The sequence below is a fragment of the Coptis chinensis genome, chromosome 4, assembly GCF_015680905.1.
Source record: "Coptis chinensis isolate HL-2020 chromosome 4, ASM1568090v1, whole genome shotgun sequence".
NCBI lineage: Eukaryota > Viridiplantae > Streptophyta > Magnoliopsida > Ranunculales > Ranunculaceae > Coptis > Coptis chinensis.
This window is the reverse complement of record NC_141459.1, coordinates 7,003,538-7,024,950: the sequence shown is the minus strand read 5'-3', so window position 1 is coordinate 7,024,950 and position 21,413 is coordinate 7,003,538. Positions and strand designations below refer to the sequence as shown.

At 36.6% G+C, this 21,413-nt stretch overlaps 1 protein-coding gene across 1 annotated transcript; it reads right to left on the bottom strand.

Annotated features, from left to right (window-relative positions):
* Nucleotides 1-17,242: 17,242 nt before the first annotated feature.
* On the bottom strand, nucleotides 17,243-19,601 carry LOC147501551 (GDSL esterase/lipase At2g23540-like). The gene is made up of 5 exons (XM_086606603.1): nucleotides 19,049-19,601; nucleotides 18,800-18,930; nucleotides 18,197-18,445; nucleotides 17,852-18,107; nucleotides 17,243-17,593 (listed from the first exon to the last, which is right to left on the bottom strand). Exons 1-5 carry the CDS (start codon nucleotides 19,299-19,301, stop codon nucleotides 17,370-17,372), a joined length of 1,113 nt encoding a protein of 370 aa, XP_086462729.1. The 5' UTR covers nucleotides 19,302-19,601; the 3' UTR covers nucleotides 17,243-17,369.
* Between the last annotated feature and the right edge of the window lie 1,812 nt (nucleotides 19,602-21,413).

The following is a 21,413-nucleotide window of genomic DNA, read 5'->3' as shown; positions in this document are numbered from 1 at the left end:
GGTGATTAAGGAATATCGTTCTGTGATTGGTTGGTCCCTAGCCGATATTAAGGGAATTGACCCTAATGTATGCACTCACCGTATCCATTTGGAGGATAACACAAAGACTTCTTGCGAACCTTAGCGTCGTTTGAACCCGGCCATGAAAGAAGTGGTTATGGAAGAAGTCTTACGCTACTTGATCGCGGGTATCATCTACCCAATCTCGATAGCTTAATGGGTCATTCCATTCATGTAGTTCCAAAAAATCGTGGATTACAATTGTAACACCCGTATTTAAAATAATCGATTTTATTTAACTATTTAAAAATCGGTTGGATTGGATTTGGGATATGTGGGCCTGGTTTCTGGGCCCGAGTCTGTATTGGGCTTGGGTTTCAAACCCAAGTATATAATCACATTGTTCTAGAGAATAGGGTTTTAGAGAATAAAAAAATAATAAAAATGGAGGCGGCTTGTTTGCTCGAGCGGTGGAGCACAACGATTCGGATGAGGAGGGATTTGTCGAGTTGAGTTTTAATACAGGTGAGTAGATATTTTATGGATTTTTACTTTTATAAAATCCTTGTTACTATCAATTTCTTTTTTGTTGAAATCTGTTGTGTTGTTAATACATAACTCTCTGAAATTTGATATTAAACTGTCCTAACTATTGAAACTCGGAAAACTGAGATGAAACTATCGAAGTTTGATTTGGGCTCGTTAATGGCGGCGTGAGCCCAAACAAACAGTGGTCATGTACATGGCTTGAATACTGTTATACTGTATTGTAGTGTGGGTTGATTTCGGTTTGGAGGTTGAACTATTATACAGTTTCGGATGGGTGATTGAACTGTTGGAGCTCGGTAGTGGTCGTTAATGTGATTTGGCATTATTTATTCTTCTGAACATCATGGGGGATTGACATTTTTCCACTGCATCAAAGTCATTGTGTAAGACATTCCATGCATTGGCCCAGCAACATACCACCTTCGACATTACATAACTAGTAATTGAGAATCTTAAGAAGGCTCAGTCTTTTCGGCAACACTATATCACCCTCGCGATTCTAAAGATGCGGATAGTGCGAACGCATTCCCTTAGTTTGCGGCCACCTTCGTGATCGGGTAAAGGTCGAATTTATGTGTCCAACAAACAAGATAATTCGCTCTTTGCGATTTCGACATGGCGGCGCCAAAGGTATCTTAAGAAAGTTCGCTCTTTCCCTCGATGATGATAAAATGATAGCTCATCTAGACAATGCAAAGAAGAGGAAGTGGAGTGAAGTCCGGAAAGCTATGATAGATTGGCGGGATGCAAAGGAATGACATTTCTACAGGACGAGGCAAGGAGGGACTATCCCCAGCCAAGGTCAGGGGCAATGTGAGTTGATGCATGTACATATTTATTTTACGCTTTGATGTGAAATAAATAAATAACCTAACAGTGTGCTACTCTAACAATGTGCTTCTACTTTTATGATGTATAATATATAGTGTGTTACAATAAATTTCTGTGGAAGATGTCAGCTTTATTTTTACTCAAAGCCTCTCAGGTATACTCTTTCTTTCTCTTAACATTTTGAGGACACAGTGTCCGACTGTTTGGGGGTGGTGAGAACCTTTTGCAAAAATTAGGCATGCATAGTTGTATATAGTTTACTTAATGTCTAAATAAACGTATTTAGTGACAAATTATCGTTTCTCTTTCTATGATGAAAAATATTTAGAAATCTCACCCTAGCATCAAAATTAGGACTTGTTCTTAGAAACTTAATTTAATACGTATGCAATAGTTTTTACATCTTTTCATGAGCATTCATGCACCGACGACTATCATTAAATGTACACGCTTAGTGAAGTTTAAGGACCACGGTTAGACAACTTAGTTTTCATATCCTGTAAGAATCTAACCAAAAGCCTCAAAATGTATGATATATGAGTAATGACATAGAGGAGTAGTTTTTCTGAATAGAGAAGTTCACACATCTACTTACTTGATCACTACCCAAATCCTAGGCGAGAATTTAGGCCTTCTTTGGATCGATATAGCAAAAAATTCACACCTGTAAAAAAAATTTACCGCTAGTCGCCCCATTGAACCTTTCATTAATCCTTGCTACTTCACCAAAAAAATTATTACCCATCTATTAACCATAAATAAATAAGCCTACCTAGATGATGAGTATGAGAAATAGGATGAAGTGTAGAAAAATGAAGAGAAAAACCTTGTCACAAATCAAAATCGCCACTGCTTTTGAAGAAAAAAAAAAAAATAGAAATATGTTTCCAAAAATCAAAAGAAATATCAAGGTTAGAATTCCCCCCAAAAATCAAATCAAAAGGGAATACAAAAGCTCGAAAAATCCAAGTATGGAAACCATGTTAGAAGCAGGAAAGAAAAAAAAGATTTCTCTAGTATAAATATCTCGAAGACTTTATTCTCTCATACTTATCATTTTTGAATTTTCCATTCTATTTTCTTCTACACTACCTCCTAAGCCCAAAAACACCTAATAAAGACCTCTAGCTCAATTAGGAGTAAGATAGTATGATAATAAGTAGTAGTTGTGACTTCTCGACCTCGGCTCCTCTGACTGTCATTGAGTATGTGAGGAAACGTGTGCCCTCTGCACACTGGAGATAGCAAAACTTGAGTGGAAAAATAAGAGAGAAATCGTGTTTCGACACATATCCGTGAGAACCTACTTAAGGACGCTATCCAAAGGATCCGAAAACGCCCCCGCTCGTTACATTTCATTATAAGATCACCGCATGCATGCTCATAATGCGTTAGATGTTTTGATTATTGTATGTATATTAACTTGAATTTCGAAAAGAATTAAATCCTTGTTTCCCCGCAGGTGAGATGTCTAGATACCGAGATTAATTAAGGAAACAAGCCTTTGATACTAAGTCGTTGTAGTATAAATGAAGTTTGTGAGTATCTTCTCTGAAAAACTCTCCGCGAGGTTATAACTCGGCCCACTAGGGAATTCCTAGTGGTTCAAGGCCTTTTGTTGCATCACCGGTCAATGCAACCGCGACTCTGCGAAATGAGATTTAGCTTAGACAACACATTTTGACCACTTATCGTTTTAATGTCTCTTTTTGCTTGAGGACAAGCAAAATGCTGTTTGGGGGTGATGTGATAAGCACCCAAACTGTAATATTAAACCCCAAGAGACATAGCATTTTGGTCGATTATGTGTTTAATAATCATGTAATAATTATATTTTCGTACTTTTTTGCAGGTTTTCCGCAATTAAAATAAATATAGTGATAAAACATGCATCGGCGCACGGAATACGAAATATTTGAAGTTTCCCACTCAACCCCTGTGAAGCCCAACAAAGCCCCGACTAGAGCGAAATTTCCAAAAAGAACAAAACCAAAGGTCGTAACGGGTCCACATATAAAGAAGTAGCAAACTTTTGAAGCTCAAATCGATAAATCTAGATGCCGACGGCTAGTGAAGTTCGCCATAAATACGATCGGGCGAACTTCTACTCGCTAAGGACAAAAAGTCGTAAAACACCAAAATCGCCCCGGCCGAATCGGACACACTAAGTTAAAGTGATCCACTCTGGCGCCCGTAAGGCATGACGAGTCAAGATATAGGCGGTGTGGCAAAGGATGGTTTCAATTTGGTACCACCCGGCAGAGAGAGAAGATGCGTAAATTCAAACCGTGGTTTTTTGAATTGAAATGAGCTACAAGACGAAACTTAAAAAAGCAAAAAGACAAAAATTAAATCGGTTAAAACAAAACTTTGTTTCAACCATTCAATTAGCATAAAGCCAAATCTAAATTAAATCATTCATGGATAGCCTTCCTCAGATCGGCTATATATATGAGGGGGTGGCCTTCAGATATCGGCTTCAAAGATATTCATGCTTTACCTTCCGCCTTTAGTTAGTTTATTTTTTCAAGATTTTATATTCTCACATTTCCATTCCAAAGAGCTTAAATATCGTAAAGTTATTTTACCCTTAATAATACCATTTTTTTTTAGTTTAATTCCCGGCCCCGCGATTTATTTACTTAATATATACAACAAGTTTTATTATTCCTTCTATGACCATGAAGCTAATCCCCCTCTCGGGGTTATTTTGCTAGATGTAAAATCCGGATTGACTCTTTAATATTCTAGAGTCACTACTTAGGAATTAGGCTTAGATTTGACATCCGGTCCCAAAATGATTGAGATCACAAAGTTGGATCGCCGATGCTCCAGACCGGTCTTACGACTTCTACGGTGTCGACGACTCTCCAATTCGTTCACCGATGTGAAATCGGTGCGCTGAAATAATATACCGAGATGAGATATTATTGAAACTCCTTATGCTAGTGAAATGCGACCTAGAGATGTGGGCATGCACCAGGGATCAATACTTTCGACGCCGTCTCCAAAAACGGTAGACGAATTAGAAATGTAGTGATGTGGTAATATAAACCGTTGAAAAATGATTCTCGCATGAGTATGACTAACTCTCCCCTCGTTTATATATTTTTGTTTACCTACATATAATCGCCGTAGTAATTTACATTATTTGCATTACCGCTTAATTTAATTAAAACCAACTAAAAAGAAACCTAAAAATCCTACTCACCAAAAGTTGTAATTCCAGTTGTGAACCTATCCGAGCCCTAAGGTTTGGACGATCCCTTACTCGACCTATCCTACCAAACCCACGTAAGTAAGGTAACTTGACTAAAACGTACGACTATACGGACGTTGGACTTTTGACTTTGGACTTAGGTATTTGGACTTCAGACTTTGGACTATGGACCTCGGACTTAAGAAAATAAGTAACTGAAAACCAAAACGTGTATAAAATGCGTGTTTAATCACCGCATTATGTACCCAGTTCACAGATTGGAAAATGGTTGAAGTCATGAGACCCACTAATTGGGTGGTTCACTCATTTCGAGTAATGACTTGGCCGGGATGGCAGGTGCAACCTCATTTGGTTGCTCCTTACACCTAATCAGACATAGTAACACTAGACAGGTTATCACAAGTTGACGACACAGGGCGGCGGGCTTGGCAAGTTATCATGGCATGGCAGGATGCGAAAGAACCTCATCTCTTTGAAGAGGGAAATGAGGAGGACAATGTTTAAATGGGAGTGCAGGTAAGTTTTTATTTCAGTTAGTGTTTGCTTATGTCCCAAGCAATCTATTTCTCATTAACCCCATAACGGGTGGAACTCTTATAGAGTTGTGTCAGTTTTCTTTTCTATATTAGTATGTTATAACCTTGTTTTGCAGATGTTCCAGAATTTCACGCATTTCAATGGTATTTTCCTACCTTCTTTATTTAAAATACTTTGAGGACAAAACATGCTTCTTGTTTGGGGGAGGGGGGGGGGGCATAGAAACACGTGTAATTAAGACATCTGTTAGGATATAGATATGTATAATATGCACTTGTTTTCTAGCTAAAAAATTCAAATTTTTTTAAAAAAATATAAATAAAAAATATGCTATACACTTAGGAATATTGGTATTGTTTTCTTTCTCTATGCTCTCAATAATCTAGAAGTCTCACGTAGCTTTTGCATTAGAATAGCTTTTAGAAACTTAGGCTAATATGTAGGTAATAATCCTTGTATCTATCTATAAATATGTTACATGAGTATCTATGATTGTTGGCAGTAAGTTTATGAAATCTAGGCTAGAGTACTTATTCTACAAATCCTGTGAGAATATAGCCTAAAGCCTTATATGAGTGAAACATTTGAGAAATGACACAAGGGAAAAGTAAAATCCGGATAGAGAAATCACACGTCCACTTGCTTGATCACTATACCATATCCTAAGCGAGAATTTAGGCCATCTTTGGATCGATATAGCCAAAAATTCCAACCTATGAATTATTTTCCGCTAGTTGCCCCTCTGAGCCTTTCTTTAGCCTTTCATAAACCACAAATCCTTTACCCTGTTACAAAACAAAACAAAATAAAAAATCAACCTACCCAATTCTTTGAATAAGTTTGAGAATAGAGATGAAGAATAGAAAAAAGAATAACTTTTGAAATCAAGAATTTGTTAGTCGCTTCAGAAGAGAAAAGTAAGTTTCCATCCAAATAAAAAAATAAAGAGTTAGAACTCCAAAAATAGAATCAAGGAGTCAAAAGCCAAAGAAAAAGAAAAATATATATATATATATGTGGCTAAGGATATATAGAAACAAAGTGTAGAAGCAAAAGTAAAGAATAAGGTTTTCTCTAGTTACATACATAATATGAAGACTCTATTATCTCAGACTTGTTCATTTTGAATATCCATTTTCTTCCTTCTTAAACCATCTCCTAATCCCCGCAACACCTAATAAAGACCTCTAACTCAATTATGAATAGGTTAGTGTGATAGTAAGTGGCAGATATGTTTGATCGACTCCGACTTCCTTGTGTGTCATTGAGTTTGTAAGGTAAAGTGTGCCCACTGACACTGGAGTAGCGAAACTTGAGCGGAAAAATCAGAGTGGTTTTTGTCTTGACATTTATGTGAGGACCTACTTAAGGACCGATCGCGACTTAGGCGTCGCTTCTAAGGCCCTCGGATTTGGAAGGCCTCAAAATTTCCTTGTTTCTCCTTTTACATGTTTGGTATTACCATTTTTTAAAAAAGCAAACAAAACACAAAAAGGTACAATGTGGTCTATTTGTTTTCTCCAATTCTCCCCACCGCACTAAATTTCGGGAATTGAATTGGTTTAAAGAAAATAATATCCAATAGTCCACTATATAATTTGCATCTCAAAACTATATGACAAATCTGATGGCTACAAACGTGTAGTAGTCTCAATTTTTATGGGAGTGTCCTCATTTAGTTAGACCTCTTAACTAAAAAGAATAAATAAAAATGGAAAATCCCACAATTAATGCAAAATCTCCACATTCTATGGTGTCTTTTCCACTTCTTCTAAAGTTAATTAAAGACAAATTTACCAATTATCTCTATCTCATTTCTCATTCTCAACGTCTCTCTCTCTCTCACTACTTCTATGTTTCACCCCCAACCATTGATATCTTAAAATCACATTTTCACAATCTCACAAACTGGTATTTAATACTTTTGTGTTTGGAAGATGATCAATTTATACTCTTTTATTTGAAATTGATAATTTTCTTTTTTGATATGAATCTATTATTTACATATTATTCTCTTTGTGTTGGACATCACATTGCTCTCGAACAGCCTTCTTAAGATATTCTAATTGTACTTTGAAATTCTTTATTGTAGATTCTATCATATATAGGGCAATTTTAATATTTGTTATGTTGGACAATTTCCATGTTATGAGATCACACTTGTTGAGTACATAAGACATTGTCTGATGTGATGCATAATGTATGATATTCATTTTGATTGTCATAGGTTTCTTCTGCTATTACATTTTAGTCAACTTGTTAATGAGCTTAGAAAAAAAAGGCCTCACTTTGGATCGTCGCCTAAGGCCACATCCACCCTTGAGCCGGCCCTGTTAAGGACGCTATTCCGAGTTTTCAGAAACGGACTTGCTAGTTCATCTCATAGTATTACTCATTGCAAATATGTTTATTCGTAGATGATAGATTATTATGCATATATTAGCTTAGGTTTTGACTTAATTATTCCAGTATTCATTGCTGGTGAGATGTATAGATAATCGAGACATAGATAAGGAAACAATGGTTTTATTTAAAAGTCGTTATAGTATAGATGAAGTTTGTGAGTACCTTCATCGAAAACTCTCGCGGCTATAACTTCGTCCACTAGGAATTCCTAGTGGTTTAAGGCCTTGTTTGCATATGGTCAATGCAATCGCACTCGGCAAACGAGATTAGTTAGAACTCCATTTTAGTCACTTATGCTAATTTCTCATATTTGCTTGAGGACAAGCAAAATGCCGTTTGGGGTGGTTTGATAAGAGCCCAAAACTGTAGTTTTAACCCCTTTAATAATACTACTTTTAGACCAATTATGCGAGTAATAAATAAGAGTTAATGCTAATTACGTGCTTTTATGTATTTCATGCATAGAACTCAATTATGTGCAGAAATGTGCCACTTTAGCGATATAAAGGAGCAGAGGGTTGGTTGCTAAGAAGTTCTGTGATAAAGGCCAAGATTCAAGGAGACAAAGCCTTTATGAAGCCCGGTCAAAAGCTGAAAAGTCAACACGGGCAGAAACAGTACACAAGTCAGCAGAACACAAGTCAGCAGAACTTCCAAAGACCATATCTTTGGACTTAGGCCTTGGATTTGGGCCTACCTTACATCAAACGACCGGCTCGGAAAGAGCTTTCCAATGGTCAAAGTCTTGACCCAATCAGAGGAGCAAAAGTGGACAAAAAATCTGCTAAAATTAAAGCCAGCTGAAACGAGCTCTGTGGACTGAAGAAATTGGGCTTTGGGCTTAATTTTCCGGCCCAAAACATGAGACCTCAGCCCATGCACAAAATTGTGGATCTGGTCTCCTCCTTTACATAAAACAAGACTTAGCTCTTAAGAAAGAGATAGTTAGAGAATCTAGAATAGAAAGCAGCCATTAAAAATAGCTTGTAGATCTAGTTTTTGAATTCAATTAGTTAAATTAATTAGTTTCATACATTGTTTTAGATTAATTCTTTGAATCATAGTTCTTCATTGATTAGATAAATAAAATAGTTATTTCTTGTTCATTTCAATTTTGTCATTTAGACTTGATAGATCTAATTTCAGTTGTTGTTATTCAATTCTTAGTTATTAATTTAGAATTCAATTATTGTTTAGTTAAATTTAATAAAATTATAATATTTATATTACGTCTAGTTTTAATTCACATCGTAGTATAATTCCCACCATTGCTCTCATTAGACCTTGAATAGATTAGTCAATCTAGGAAACTTGAATGCTAAAGAACTAAGAGTGGAACGAACTTTTTTACTCCACTCTATTTCGATAGAATTGAGAGTATAGAAATCTTTGATAGCAACGCCAGAATTAAGTTTAGTTTCACTTTCATGTTTTTGAGTTTCATCGCTCATTTCAGGTAAATTTATTATTATTATTATTATTATTTTCTGATGATCTGTCTTTTCTTTGGTTGCTAGTAGGAATACATTAGTGTCAGGTGTTGTAATGGGTCTTTTATCTCCATTTTATGTGATATTAAATTTGAGAAGCTGACTTGGTATACATGTTTAATAGTTGAAGACTCGCTTTTTAAGAATTCGAAAGAAGAAGAAAAAAACAATTAACAATTAGGGGTGTCAAAATGGCCCTCAAACCCCTAGTCCTCCCGCCCCGACCGGGCCCATGAGCCAAAAAAGCCCTCAAAATTAGGCCCTCACACATTTGTGGGTTGGGCCTACCCGGCCCTCAAGCCTTTAAGGGGAGGGTAAGGGCCTATACTTTGAAACTTAAGCCTGACCCTCATTAGGCCCTCAACATTTATTACATATATTTTAATAAATATTTTTACAATATATTTCATTTTAGTATTAATATGCTAAAAATCACTTAAAAGAACGTTTATCTATTAAGTTTGCCAACCTTATAATTTCATTATAATGTTTTATGAAATAAATTTAACTGATCTTAATTGATTAATACAACTTTAACAAGTTTTTTTAGTAGTTTGAAGGTTTAATTGTGAAGTGCATTCGATTTTATCATTTTCAACTAATGTTTCTAAATTTATTTTGTAAATCAAATGTATAACATAGTATCCTGTCCTCACGTTTGGCCCTCAAGCCCTCTTGAGAGGGTTGAGGGGCGAGTAAAGGCTTCGAGATTTAAGCATTGGCCCGACCCGACCCGGCCCTCGAGGTTGATAGGGTTATATACTAAAAGCATTACTTTTGTATTAACTCTAATTCTTAATATTTTGAATGAGAATCATATGGACAAATGTTATGCATATTATATATGTTATTAGTTATATGCATGTGTCTAATACTTTATGTTGTAGATGATATGGTGTGAACACATAGAAGATCATATCATCAGTACCCTATAAAGTATAAGTAATCGTTCACAACCTAGATGGATTTGGACAAACCATTGGTACGATTGTAGTATAATCTGGTATTAGTCTATCTTGACTATAGGATTACACTAGTACACTTTGTGTGTATTGAACAGGACCAAGTGAGGTTGTTTCTCCTTATACTGACTATATAAGAGAACAAACACCTCTGTTATTATAGATGATTGTCCTCCTATCCGGATATAATAACGGGTACTTACATGCATTGTACATTGCTTTAAATCATCAATGTGTGAGATTCATTTGTGAATCAACAAACTCGATGGATTGGGTAATGACATTGTATGTAAGGTGTGTTGTTGATTATAGAAAGAATCCGTGTCCCACAAGAAGTCGGGTTGATGATGTTCTCTTGAGGAGCTCAAAAAGATTGTCATGTAAACCCTGCAGGTGGATTTATTCCGACATGACAATGATGTTGAGTGGTACTACTCAAGGACAAAAGAAGTTGATTAATATAATGTAGTTGTCAGTAACTTGACTTAATCAACGGACATTTGATATCTTAAACACGGGGAGATCAACGAGCATATAATATGGAGCCCATAAACGCTGACACGTAATTTGGGATTAGAGCGGTAGTGCAACAATGACCTTTAGTGGAATAAGCCATTTGTTGACAGACTTGGGCCGTGTGTTCTAGGCGAACATGGGAAGCCCAAGCCCGTCAGGAGGCCCAACCCTAATTTTTCCTCATGGTCCCTGTTGTAGCCTATAAATAGAATAATCTCTCTCTGGCCGAAATTACTTATTCATTGTTCAAAAAAAGAGGCAAGAAAAGTAGATCTGAATTCGTTTATGATCTTGAGAGAAAGAAAAGGGTTGGTAGATCGTTGTCCACACAACGTCCAATCTATTCTAAAGGAATACAACAGAAGATCAAGAGGTTGATTTCGGATTCATAAAGCTTGGATTCTCAGAGTTATCAAAACCGGATCTGAAAAGGTATGTTCTCTAATCACAAATCGTGGACACCCATTAATTCCGCTGCGCGTGGTGTTCGTGGTTTGTAGAAATAGTAGTTCTGAAATAACGGTTCCTACAGAGGTAAATGAGGGTAGGTGTAACACCCGTATTTAAAATACGTAATTATTAATTTATTTATTTATTTATTTAAAATTCGCTGGATTGGATTTGGGATACGTGGGCCTGGTTTCTGGGCCCGAGTCTGTGTTGGGCTTGGGTTTCAAATCCAAGTATATAATCATATTGTTCTGGAGAATAGGATTCTGGGAGAATAAAAAAAATAATAAAAATGGAGGCAGAGATAGAAACTCGTTTGCTCGAGCGTGGGAGCGCAACGAAACGGACGATAAGGATTCATGGAGATTTTTATTAAGGTGAGTAACTACTTTTTATCTATTTCACCAAATCTACGGGACGAAGCTTTACTGCTGTCAGAGTTTTGCTTCCATTAAACATATTTTTTTATGTATGCTTTCTGTCGATAATTTTTCCTCTTGTTGTATTGATAAATCGTTACCTCCGAAACTCGAAATTGGCTGTCGAAGCTTTATGGCCGTTAAGGGCAGTGAAAGCCCAATCTATAGAAATCGTCAATTTTTCTTTGTTTCTCTGTTTGAACTCATTTTTCTTTACTGTGGCTTGGAATTTGTTGTTTGATGTCGGGGGTGTAGTATTTGAAGTTGGTTGTTGAGCTTGGATGGGGTGTTGTCCTGGATTGAAACTTGGGGGGTGGTTGTGTGAAGCTTGCACGGTTCATCAATGGCGTCTTCGCGATTTGGTGGAGGGTGAGTGATCGATGGTTAAACTGTCGAGATTGAAATCGATGGTGAAACTGTCAGGGTGGATGGGTGAAGTGTGTTGATTTAACTGTGATTGGGTCGTGTACTGAAGGATGGGGGTTGCTGAACCTTGGAAGTTGTTAATGGCGGCTCGCCCAAACACTCCAGTAAAAAGGTGTTGAACTGTTTTTCGGTTGTTTGTGTGGTGAATGGATGATTGGTTGAAGTGGGGGAGTGTAGTAGAGTGAGGGGGCAGCTGCTAATTAAAGCTTGAGGAACCATTAATGGAGATCGAAATATTGTAGATCTAGTTTTGATGAAGTATGGGGATTGAATGATTTGGGGTTTTTGTTTTTATTAATGTTGTTAGGGTTTTTATAGGGATTAAAACCGCTTGGTTGAATTGGGTGGTCGAGTGGAGGTCGACGGTGGTCGATCCGGTGGTGGAGGCTGCTGGAGGAAGGAGATGACCGGTTTGGGCTTGGGCTTTGGGCCTAATTCCTTAGTTTTATTGGTTGGGCGAGAACTAAGTTAGTTAGTTGGGTTGGGCCAAAGTTCTATTATTTTGTCTTGGGCCTTAGTTGGTTTTTGGGCCCGATTTAGTTTGTTTTGGTTTGGGCCATTTCCAATTAGTTGTTATGGGGCTAGTTCTAATTTTTGTAATCATGGGCCGGTTTTCTTTTATTTTGTGGGCTGGGTCATTTTGGTTTTAAGTGGATCTGTCCCTTTTAGATATTTCTAGTTGGGTCCGAACCATTACATGAGCCCATGAGCCATGCACCTTGCCCTTAGCCATGAACCATGGCTATGACCCTGAACCTGTCGAACATGGAAACGACAGTTTGACTTTGACTTTGACGTGTTGACTTTGACTTTGACCGTTGACCATTGACTGTGGAATGTTGACTTTTTCCAGATTTTCACATATTTGATTTTATGGACAAATGTAGTAATAAAATATTATCGATATTGTATAACTTTGTTTGTCATTATCTAATTAAGATTTGACGTGAGTAGTGTGTAAAACATATAATATGTTGGCACGTAACAAGCAGGGAATTTTTATAAGACTTAGATATATATGTTTTTATGAGTATTCAATTATATCTGGACTTAGATTCATGGACTTTGATTGTGGATCATTGGACCGTTTAATTGTGTTACGTTTTATATATTAAATTGTATGGACAAATCAAATGCTAAAATGCTGTGGAAGCTTGTATAAAATTGGTTGTCAGTATCTAGGAAAGATTTGACGTCGATGCTGTGTATATTTTGACACGTGACGAGATAGAAACTTTAGGAGATATAATATTCCTAAAACGCTATAAAAATGTATGCGATACGTTTGAAGCAATTGTGACATTATATAATATGTGGGATATATATATTGAATGCAATAGTTTTGTAGACATAGATTTATATAAACACTCTATTATTATATATGTGAGATGCTACTATGAGGTAGTATAGTATTGGTGAATATTTTCCCACGGGAGTGTGGCGTAGTGCAATAATATATTGGCATGTGAAAGAATGAAAGTGGTTATGAGAAATGTTGAGTTTCAGTACAATTAAGTATACTGGCATGAGATAGAATAAGAATTATTATGAGTCATAAATGGATGACACTTGAATAAATTACGTAACGAAAATCCTAGAACCTAGCTACCACAACTCATGTGATTTGGCCCTTCTGGCGTAAGTAATGTGATTGACCCTTCTGGCGTTTCAGTGAATCTGAATGGCCTTTGGGGCGTAAGTAATGTGATTGGCCCTTCTGGCGTTTCAGTGAATCTGAATGACCCTTCTGGCGTAGCCGAATAGTGGCTTGATTATTCCGTTCGCAAAATAGAACGAGACGCGCGATATTTTATGCGAATAGTGGCGATTTACATAATGGCTTTTTCGTGTGAGGGTTACCCGGTGTCGCGCATCCCGGGCCGAGGTAGTTACGCACGGAGTGGTTCATTATGAAAGGGGAGGCATGTGGATGTACATGTTAGGCATTGGGAAGCGATTGTGGTAGCCGAGGGAAACTAGGTAAGACATAGATCTGACGTGATTTTAAGGACACGCAAAGAAAGCCTTAATTAATATAATTATGGTAATATGTTGGTTAATGATATATCGTAGATAGATGATTGTATATGCTTGGCTGATTATAGTTTAGTTAGAACCTAAAAGCCCGTGGAGGAACTAAATACCTTTTATTATCGTATGGTTTGTTGTGTGGTTAGTGGGAAGTTAAAAGGCCTCGATGGAGGAACTACCGCCTTTAATTATTGTACTTAAGGATCTTTGTATTAGTTGTTGAAAGTTAAAGCTACCGGGGAAGGAACTAAGCGCCTTATGAATTGTGTATGTATATGTATAAGTATATGTTTTATTTTAGAGCTACTCACACCAGCATTTTTTATAATGTCAATCCGATTTTGCATGTTTGCTTATCGGGTGTGTTCATTAAATGAACACGCTTGATAAGTCTTGACAGTTTAGTGTTGAAGAAGATTGGTTCTTTGCTTGTGGTTTTGCGTTAAGCGTCGCATTTCAAGATAGGCATTGTTTTCCTTTGAGGTGATATAGATTTTCAGTTGAGATAAAATTATTTGCATTTTCATTTGTTAATTTTGTAATGAAGAGGACTTTTGTTTAAGTTGAAATTTTTATTGGTTTTTAAATTATCCGCATGTTTAAACTGTTTATGGGTTTTGGAAGTGGAGAGTCGCGTCACACCTCGAGGATCAAGAGTCGGGAACAAATAATGTTTTTCCGATTCTCATCAAAATTGTGTGTGATAGGGATGGCCCGACCCTCAAAGTATGAGGGCTTCATTGTTTGAGGGTCAGGCCAGCCCAGGCCGACCCATTTGACACCACTATTAACAATCATACTTTTCATCTTAATTTATAAAACAAAACATAGCAAGTCTTCTAGTCTTTTCTCAAAATGTGAATAACAAATGTCTAACAAAGATCACTTCAAAAGAAAAAGTTGAAGACTTGGTTATGCCCAAAGAACCAACATATATTTTGGTACTTTGGAAATTTTGTAAAAACTTGTGTTATTTGTCCTGAAGCAAGCTTTGTTGGGAATGTTATAGACGTTTAAGGATTTAGCATGTTTGCATATAAATTAGAAATACACTTGAATCTTTTTATGACATTCACATTTTCAAACGGTCCAAGAACTGCTGCATACAAGAATGGTCTGAGTCAATTGTCAGAGTTTCAAACGGTCTAGCCATGCCGTGTATATTGGTCTCGAACGACACTACGAGGTCGTTCCAATGTGGAAGATTTTAAACGGTCTAGCCATGCCGTGTATATTGGTCTCGAACGACACCACGAGGGCGTTCCAATGTGCAAGGTTGCAAACGGTTTGGCCATGCCGTGGATATTGGTCTCAAACGACACCACGAGGCCATTCCAATGTGCAAGGTTTCAAACGGTCTGGCCATGCCATGTATATTGGTCTCGAACGACACCAAGAGATTGTTTGAAGCATCCATATTTAAAACGTTTGTTTTTCAAATACACGTACAAAATTTGATCAAAATTACATTAAATGAAAAATACAAACAAAAAATTGATTTCATTACTTCAGCCAACATTTTTAAAAATATATATATGGTGTAGTGGAGGTTGCAACCCGTGTTAATTTTTTTTTTTTTTTTTTTTGGAAGTGGGGTCTTTTAGGGTAAGGGCAATAGGAGGTTGCAACAAGTTACCTTTGATGTAGGTGGGGGTGCCCAACACAAATTACAATTTTTTTTGTCAATAACAAATTTGTAAAATATATATATTTTTTTGGTCTGCCCAACACAAAATGGATTGTGCCCATAGCGAGTACCTTTTAATATAGAGTGGATATTTAAGAACGATTAAAAATTTCAAGAATTGAACTTGAAGTGGAAGAAAGTTTGGAGAAGAAAAAGTGTTCGATCTATGAATTATGATTAGGGAGTGAGGGCATTTTTGCCAAACATGTTTATAGCCTTTGGTAATAGCCGGACCCTAAAAAAAAGGTATTTTTCAAGATAAAAAATTGTTTGTTGTTGGGATTGTTGCTCAAGGCAAATGTACTGCCCTGGGTGCATTAGTACAAAATATTGTGATTTCTCGAAATTTCATGAAATAAGGCGGTTTGATAAAAATAGCTTTTAAAAAAATCTCAACCAAACATGTTTATTCAAAAATTGTTTTTAGAATACATATTTTTTCAGAGAAATATTTTTAAGAAAAAATGTGATCCAAACACCCACTTAGGGTTATCTTATTATTGTGCAACGGAAGCGTAAACCAAACAAACGACGGTGACTAATTTGAATGGGTGATGAAACACAAAGTATCAAGTATCAACCAATACAAACTAAAGCAAAACAAACAATGGAGACACAAAGACTTACGTGGTTTAGCAAGTCGCGCCTACATCTACAAACAAAGGAGAAGGTTCAATTTTGATAGAATCAAATGTGTGTCTATTACAAACGCTCACTTTGGTTCAATAGAACCCCCAAAGTCCCCTTTTGAGAAACTCACAAATCTCTCTCTTAACCTAACCCTAAAGCAATGTTCCCTTATATAGTGTGGGTACATTGGCTGCCCAAGTTTGGTCGACAATAAATGACATACTTCAATGTTATGTCACTTCGTATGACATACTTCAGCACACCACTTTTCTCATTCATAAATTTACCGCCGAACACTCATTATTGCTACATGTATGTCATCAACAATGTCATACTCTAAGTTCTCATTCGGAGAATCGAACTTATAGCACTGAACATAATTAGCAATTTCAACATATGTCGCCAACAATGGCATACTCCAACACATCTATGCCTGCTACTGCTACCATTCTTTTTTTCACACAATTATCTTTAGTACGCACTTCACATTACAAGTAATTGGGCTGAGAGCCCAATTTTCCCAAATATTTTTGCCCCAAGTCCACTTCAATTTTAATTTCGCCTTAAGTCCTATGTAAATTTAAATTTGCGTATGAAAATATAAATTTACATAGGAAAATTTAAATTCTATTTAAATTGAAATTTTCATATGTAAAATACTATATGTAAATGTAAATTTGCATATGTAAATTTAAATTTATATATTTAAAGTTATATTTTCATATGCAAATTTAAAATTTACATAGGACTTATGACGAAATTAAAATGGAAAATGTGTCCTTGAGCCGAAATTATAAGTAAAAAATGATGATGTCAGCTCGGTTTAAGACTTATGGCGAAATTAAAAATTAAGATAGACTTATGGTGAAATTATTATTGGGCTTTGTCCTTGGTCCGTAATCTCAGTTCACATTATCGAAAGTAGTCCTCATCCTTCTTTTTCAAGTTGCATTTTTCTTTGTTTGCTGTCATTTACCGAAAATTAATTCTTGCTTCTTTTGTTGTATTTTAGCTTGTTAGCTAAAGGTTTTGACGAGCGAGACTTGCCATATATTGTGTCATTGCCGCAATTAGTCAAGTAGAGTCTCTTAAGAAAATATCCAAAACTTCAAATAATAAGCACTTGGGAAAACATAAAAACTAACTTCAAGACAATAACATAACATTGTATGCCCCTAGTCCGTACATAACTCGTCAAGAAATATGTCACTACATTCAGAGATCTCTAAGCTGTCTCAGATTGATTGGAGATATGTACTTTGTGCTTCCATCTATAAGTTGTTTCGCAATTATCAGGTTTGCAGCCTCACTTGGATGGTATGGATCCCAAAACACGTGCTTAGAGCGGTCTTCGCACAAAGTAGATGTTGGTCCACATGGAATGATTCCTGCGAACTGGCCTCCATTGCCACAACAAGCTCTACTTGCTGTCTTGAATCCTGCATTGTTTTTAAATGCCCATAACAAATTAGATCTGATCAAGTCCTAATTACCAAGCACAAGTTGCTAATACCCGCAATACGTGGTCTTCGTGCATAGGAAAAGATTGCAGCACGAGAAAGGGCGTGGTTGTCACGCGCTCTCATGCTAAGTGTTTATGTATGTAGCCACACCACCAAGTCCGTTAAAGATTTTGCTTCAATCTTTTATTTTAGTACTAGACATGGCCTTTACATAAAGAAACATGTAGTACTTACCAAACTTTTCATAATTTCCTATGAGTTCTGACACTAGATCGTATACGTTGGCTAGGACAAACTTAGCACCGGGGAGGTTTTCATTTAACTCTGTAAGGAGATCCTTCAATCGGCCATTGTACTGAACCGCTAGCTTGTTTGGGAGTTCCACACACTGACTTTGCTCAACGTTATTGATTGTTTTTTGATATGGAATGCAGCCAATTGGCCCCACATTCCCTAGAACGAATTTTCGAGCGTCTAGGTTGTAAAGTCTCTGTAATGTAAACAGTGTTATTTCTTCGAAAAAAAGTATACTATTTGAGGTGAAATATCGCTTTTATCTTAGTTATTTAGGATACATACAGTTAGTTGACGTCGTAGATTGATGATCAGGGTGTTTACGAAAGCGTCTGGACTCTCAGATATTCTCTCACCAACTGAAAGAAGTGGAAGAAGATAATTGTTAAGGAAATCATTTGCACCAACAGTGACTGAGAATATGGCTTTTTTCGTCACAAATTCTCTTGCTTTCGATGCACCCAGTAACTGATTCATTTGATTTCTGGTGATGTTGAAATAATCGATCTGGATATCCATCGAAAGCCTATTAACCTGCAATTTTGTCAATGTATCTCACTGTTACTTACATCGACAACCACAAAAGTCACACATTTCAAGTTACAGGAAAGAGAAACAAAGAATGGTTAATCCATCACTAAGAAAGTCCTTCCTTTCCCGTCAGTCAATATTTTCATTTTACTAATGTAATGTGTACTTACGAACGATTATGTTAGGCACTTCGAAAGTCCAGTACGAATCGTGGTACTAATTAATGTGATGTCCTAGTGACTGAGCTAGGGATAGACAGAAAGTTGGTTTACGCGTTGTCCTAACCGTGTACCCAGCATATTACATCCTTAAACGTAGTTAAATGTGTAGTAACATAAACAGATGTGAGACACTTACAAATATTTTTCCAGTTTGATTCATTATGCCTCCTCCCCCTGATGCATAATTTACTCCATTCAGTATAGCTTTTCCAGTAGTATTTGGGGCCAAAAATGGCAGAGCATAGTTGGCTTGTCCCAATTCTTCCCCTGTCGTCATATGAACATAAGAGAATAAAACCAGTATTATCCGTGGGCATCATATGTATATATTATAAAATCACATATCTCAAATGGTCCTCCGATAGTAAAAGAGAGCAGCTTATACCTACAATATCTCCAATGGTCCTCCCATTAGTATAGCGTCCCGTAGGATTTCCTCCAGAAGCCTTAAAGTCGATACCATTTGGTTTGATATTTGCCTTCGATAAGGTTGATAGATAGTTATTGTTTCCTGCATCAACTAAAGAATCTCCGAAGATGAAAGAGGCTCCAGAAATATCATCAGCTGAGCTAGTAAGGAAGGTCGAGCTGGTAAAATACACCAGTGCCAGAACCCAAATCCCAGAATGCGTGGACATATTCCTCAAGTTCTACAAATTGATGAAACAAGTAAGTTGCTACTTGTTACGTACTATGGCAAAGATTTGACCTGTTATAACGTCTTTCAAACGACACTTTTCCTTTTTTTAGTGAAAACAAAGACGTGGATGAAACTTGTAATTTGTAAAGGTGTTACACTGCAGGGGTTGTGTTTGGTTTGACCCTTCTGGGCAAGTGAAATGAGTAAGTGAAGGATTTCAGATGGGTAGTTCATCAACATCTGTGTAATGGCTTGACGTGCTGTGGCAAGGAAGACTGTTAGACTGCACAAGAAAGTCAAAAGAGATGCCATACTTTATAACATATATGCAAATAGTAATCTATTGCATCTTGGTGAGATATTGGTGCTGTATGGTGGGAAATGTTTATCCAAAACCCATTGTCAGCTGGGCAGCTGGTAGTACATTCTACATGGACTACTGATGTCAAGCAGCTACATAGACTACCAATACTATGTCAGCTTAGAGTGATCTTACAATCGTCCTATTTTAATGATTGCTTCACCAGCCATTTCCCATCCACATTGCTTGGCAAATCCTGATTAATTGGCAGAGACAACGACCGAACATTCTACCAAGTAGAACTTACTTCAAAGGTATGCCAATTTATTGGACGTCATACGATTGTTCTATTAGCAAATGAGAAAAAACTGCAAAACAAACGAAAAATTACCAGTAAAAATGCAGAGATGTCCACCACACATGTAGTAGTTCTTAGAGTATATCCATTATAATAACTTACGGAGATGTCATGCTCAACAAATGTCTAGGACGACACACGGCTCCAACAGGGGTTCTAGCCAAGTATTAAGCATACAAAGGGAAAACAGTTACATATATATATTAGAAACTTCGGAAGGTATGGCCTTGGTTACAGATATGATCTGTTTGTTTTTTTTGGTAACTAGATATGATCTGTTAATGTATAAGAACGTGTATAACAATTTACACATGCAAAAACATTTTACACAATATAAGCCTGTAATTAACAGTTTAACACTGATAACTTTTTTCATCTTGGAGAAGACCAATAAATAACTTATTTAATATTATGAGAAAACACAGACTCATCTTAGAAAAGATCATCCTAAGATTGTTAAAGAAATCATGACTAGGAAGTAAGACTATTATTTTTATTTTCTTAGGTTCGATTGTAGGATGACTAGTATGTTATCTTATGTATGTTAGGCTTGAAGTCTGTCGATATAGTGTCCTTGTGTTCCTCCTTTCAATGATCTAACTCTTATGGAGGTTTGTAAGGTTTAACTTTTTGCAATAATATCAGGTTGGGGTCTGCCTTAACCTCAGCTTACTTTTTTTTAAAAAAAAAACAAATAACTTACTGCAGTATTTTTATCTAAGTTCTGAAACTAATCAGTTCTTCCAATACTACTTGATTAAGATACCATCCTATCCCAAGCCAAGCTGAGCTTATTCGTTCATATGATCAGATTAATTTGTACAGGCCACCTCCTTATTCATTTTGCTTCTTGTTTCTATAAACACCAAACAAATCCATACATACACAGACACACTGTACTGTAGGACTCAAATTCAGGTGACAAAAGAATTAAGGGCACCACTTAACAATCGATCTCTTGGTGTTAGTGTCAATGAGGTTGCCAAATATTGTGGCTGGAGATTTGCGGAGATTCAGAAATTTCCATATTTGCATTACCATATATGTCATTGAGATTGAGATTAGCAGATATTATGGCCTTGACAGCAATTGCCATATCTATGTATATAATTGTACTTTAGGAATGTGGTTATATTTTCCATATTTAGATAGATATGCAAGTTGCATATACGGTACATATTGTAAATAATCTTGACTATATAATGCAAGGAATCCCAAACTATTCAGCAATTTAGTCTTCTAAATTAACATGGTATCGGAGCCTACCTCGTGGGGTTTGTCTTTGAATCCTCGGTTTTCGGTCTTCCTAAGCCTTCAACGGTGTGGGTTTTCTAGCAGTTGGTCGTGGGTTGACAACACTTTGTCAACGTTTGCCCTCTCGATACACAGGCGGTGTATTTTTTTTCTACGGCAACATCAATTTGTTTTGTTTGCAAGATTTCTTTGTAGTG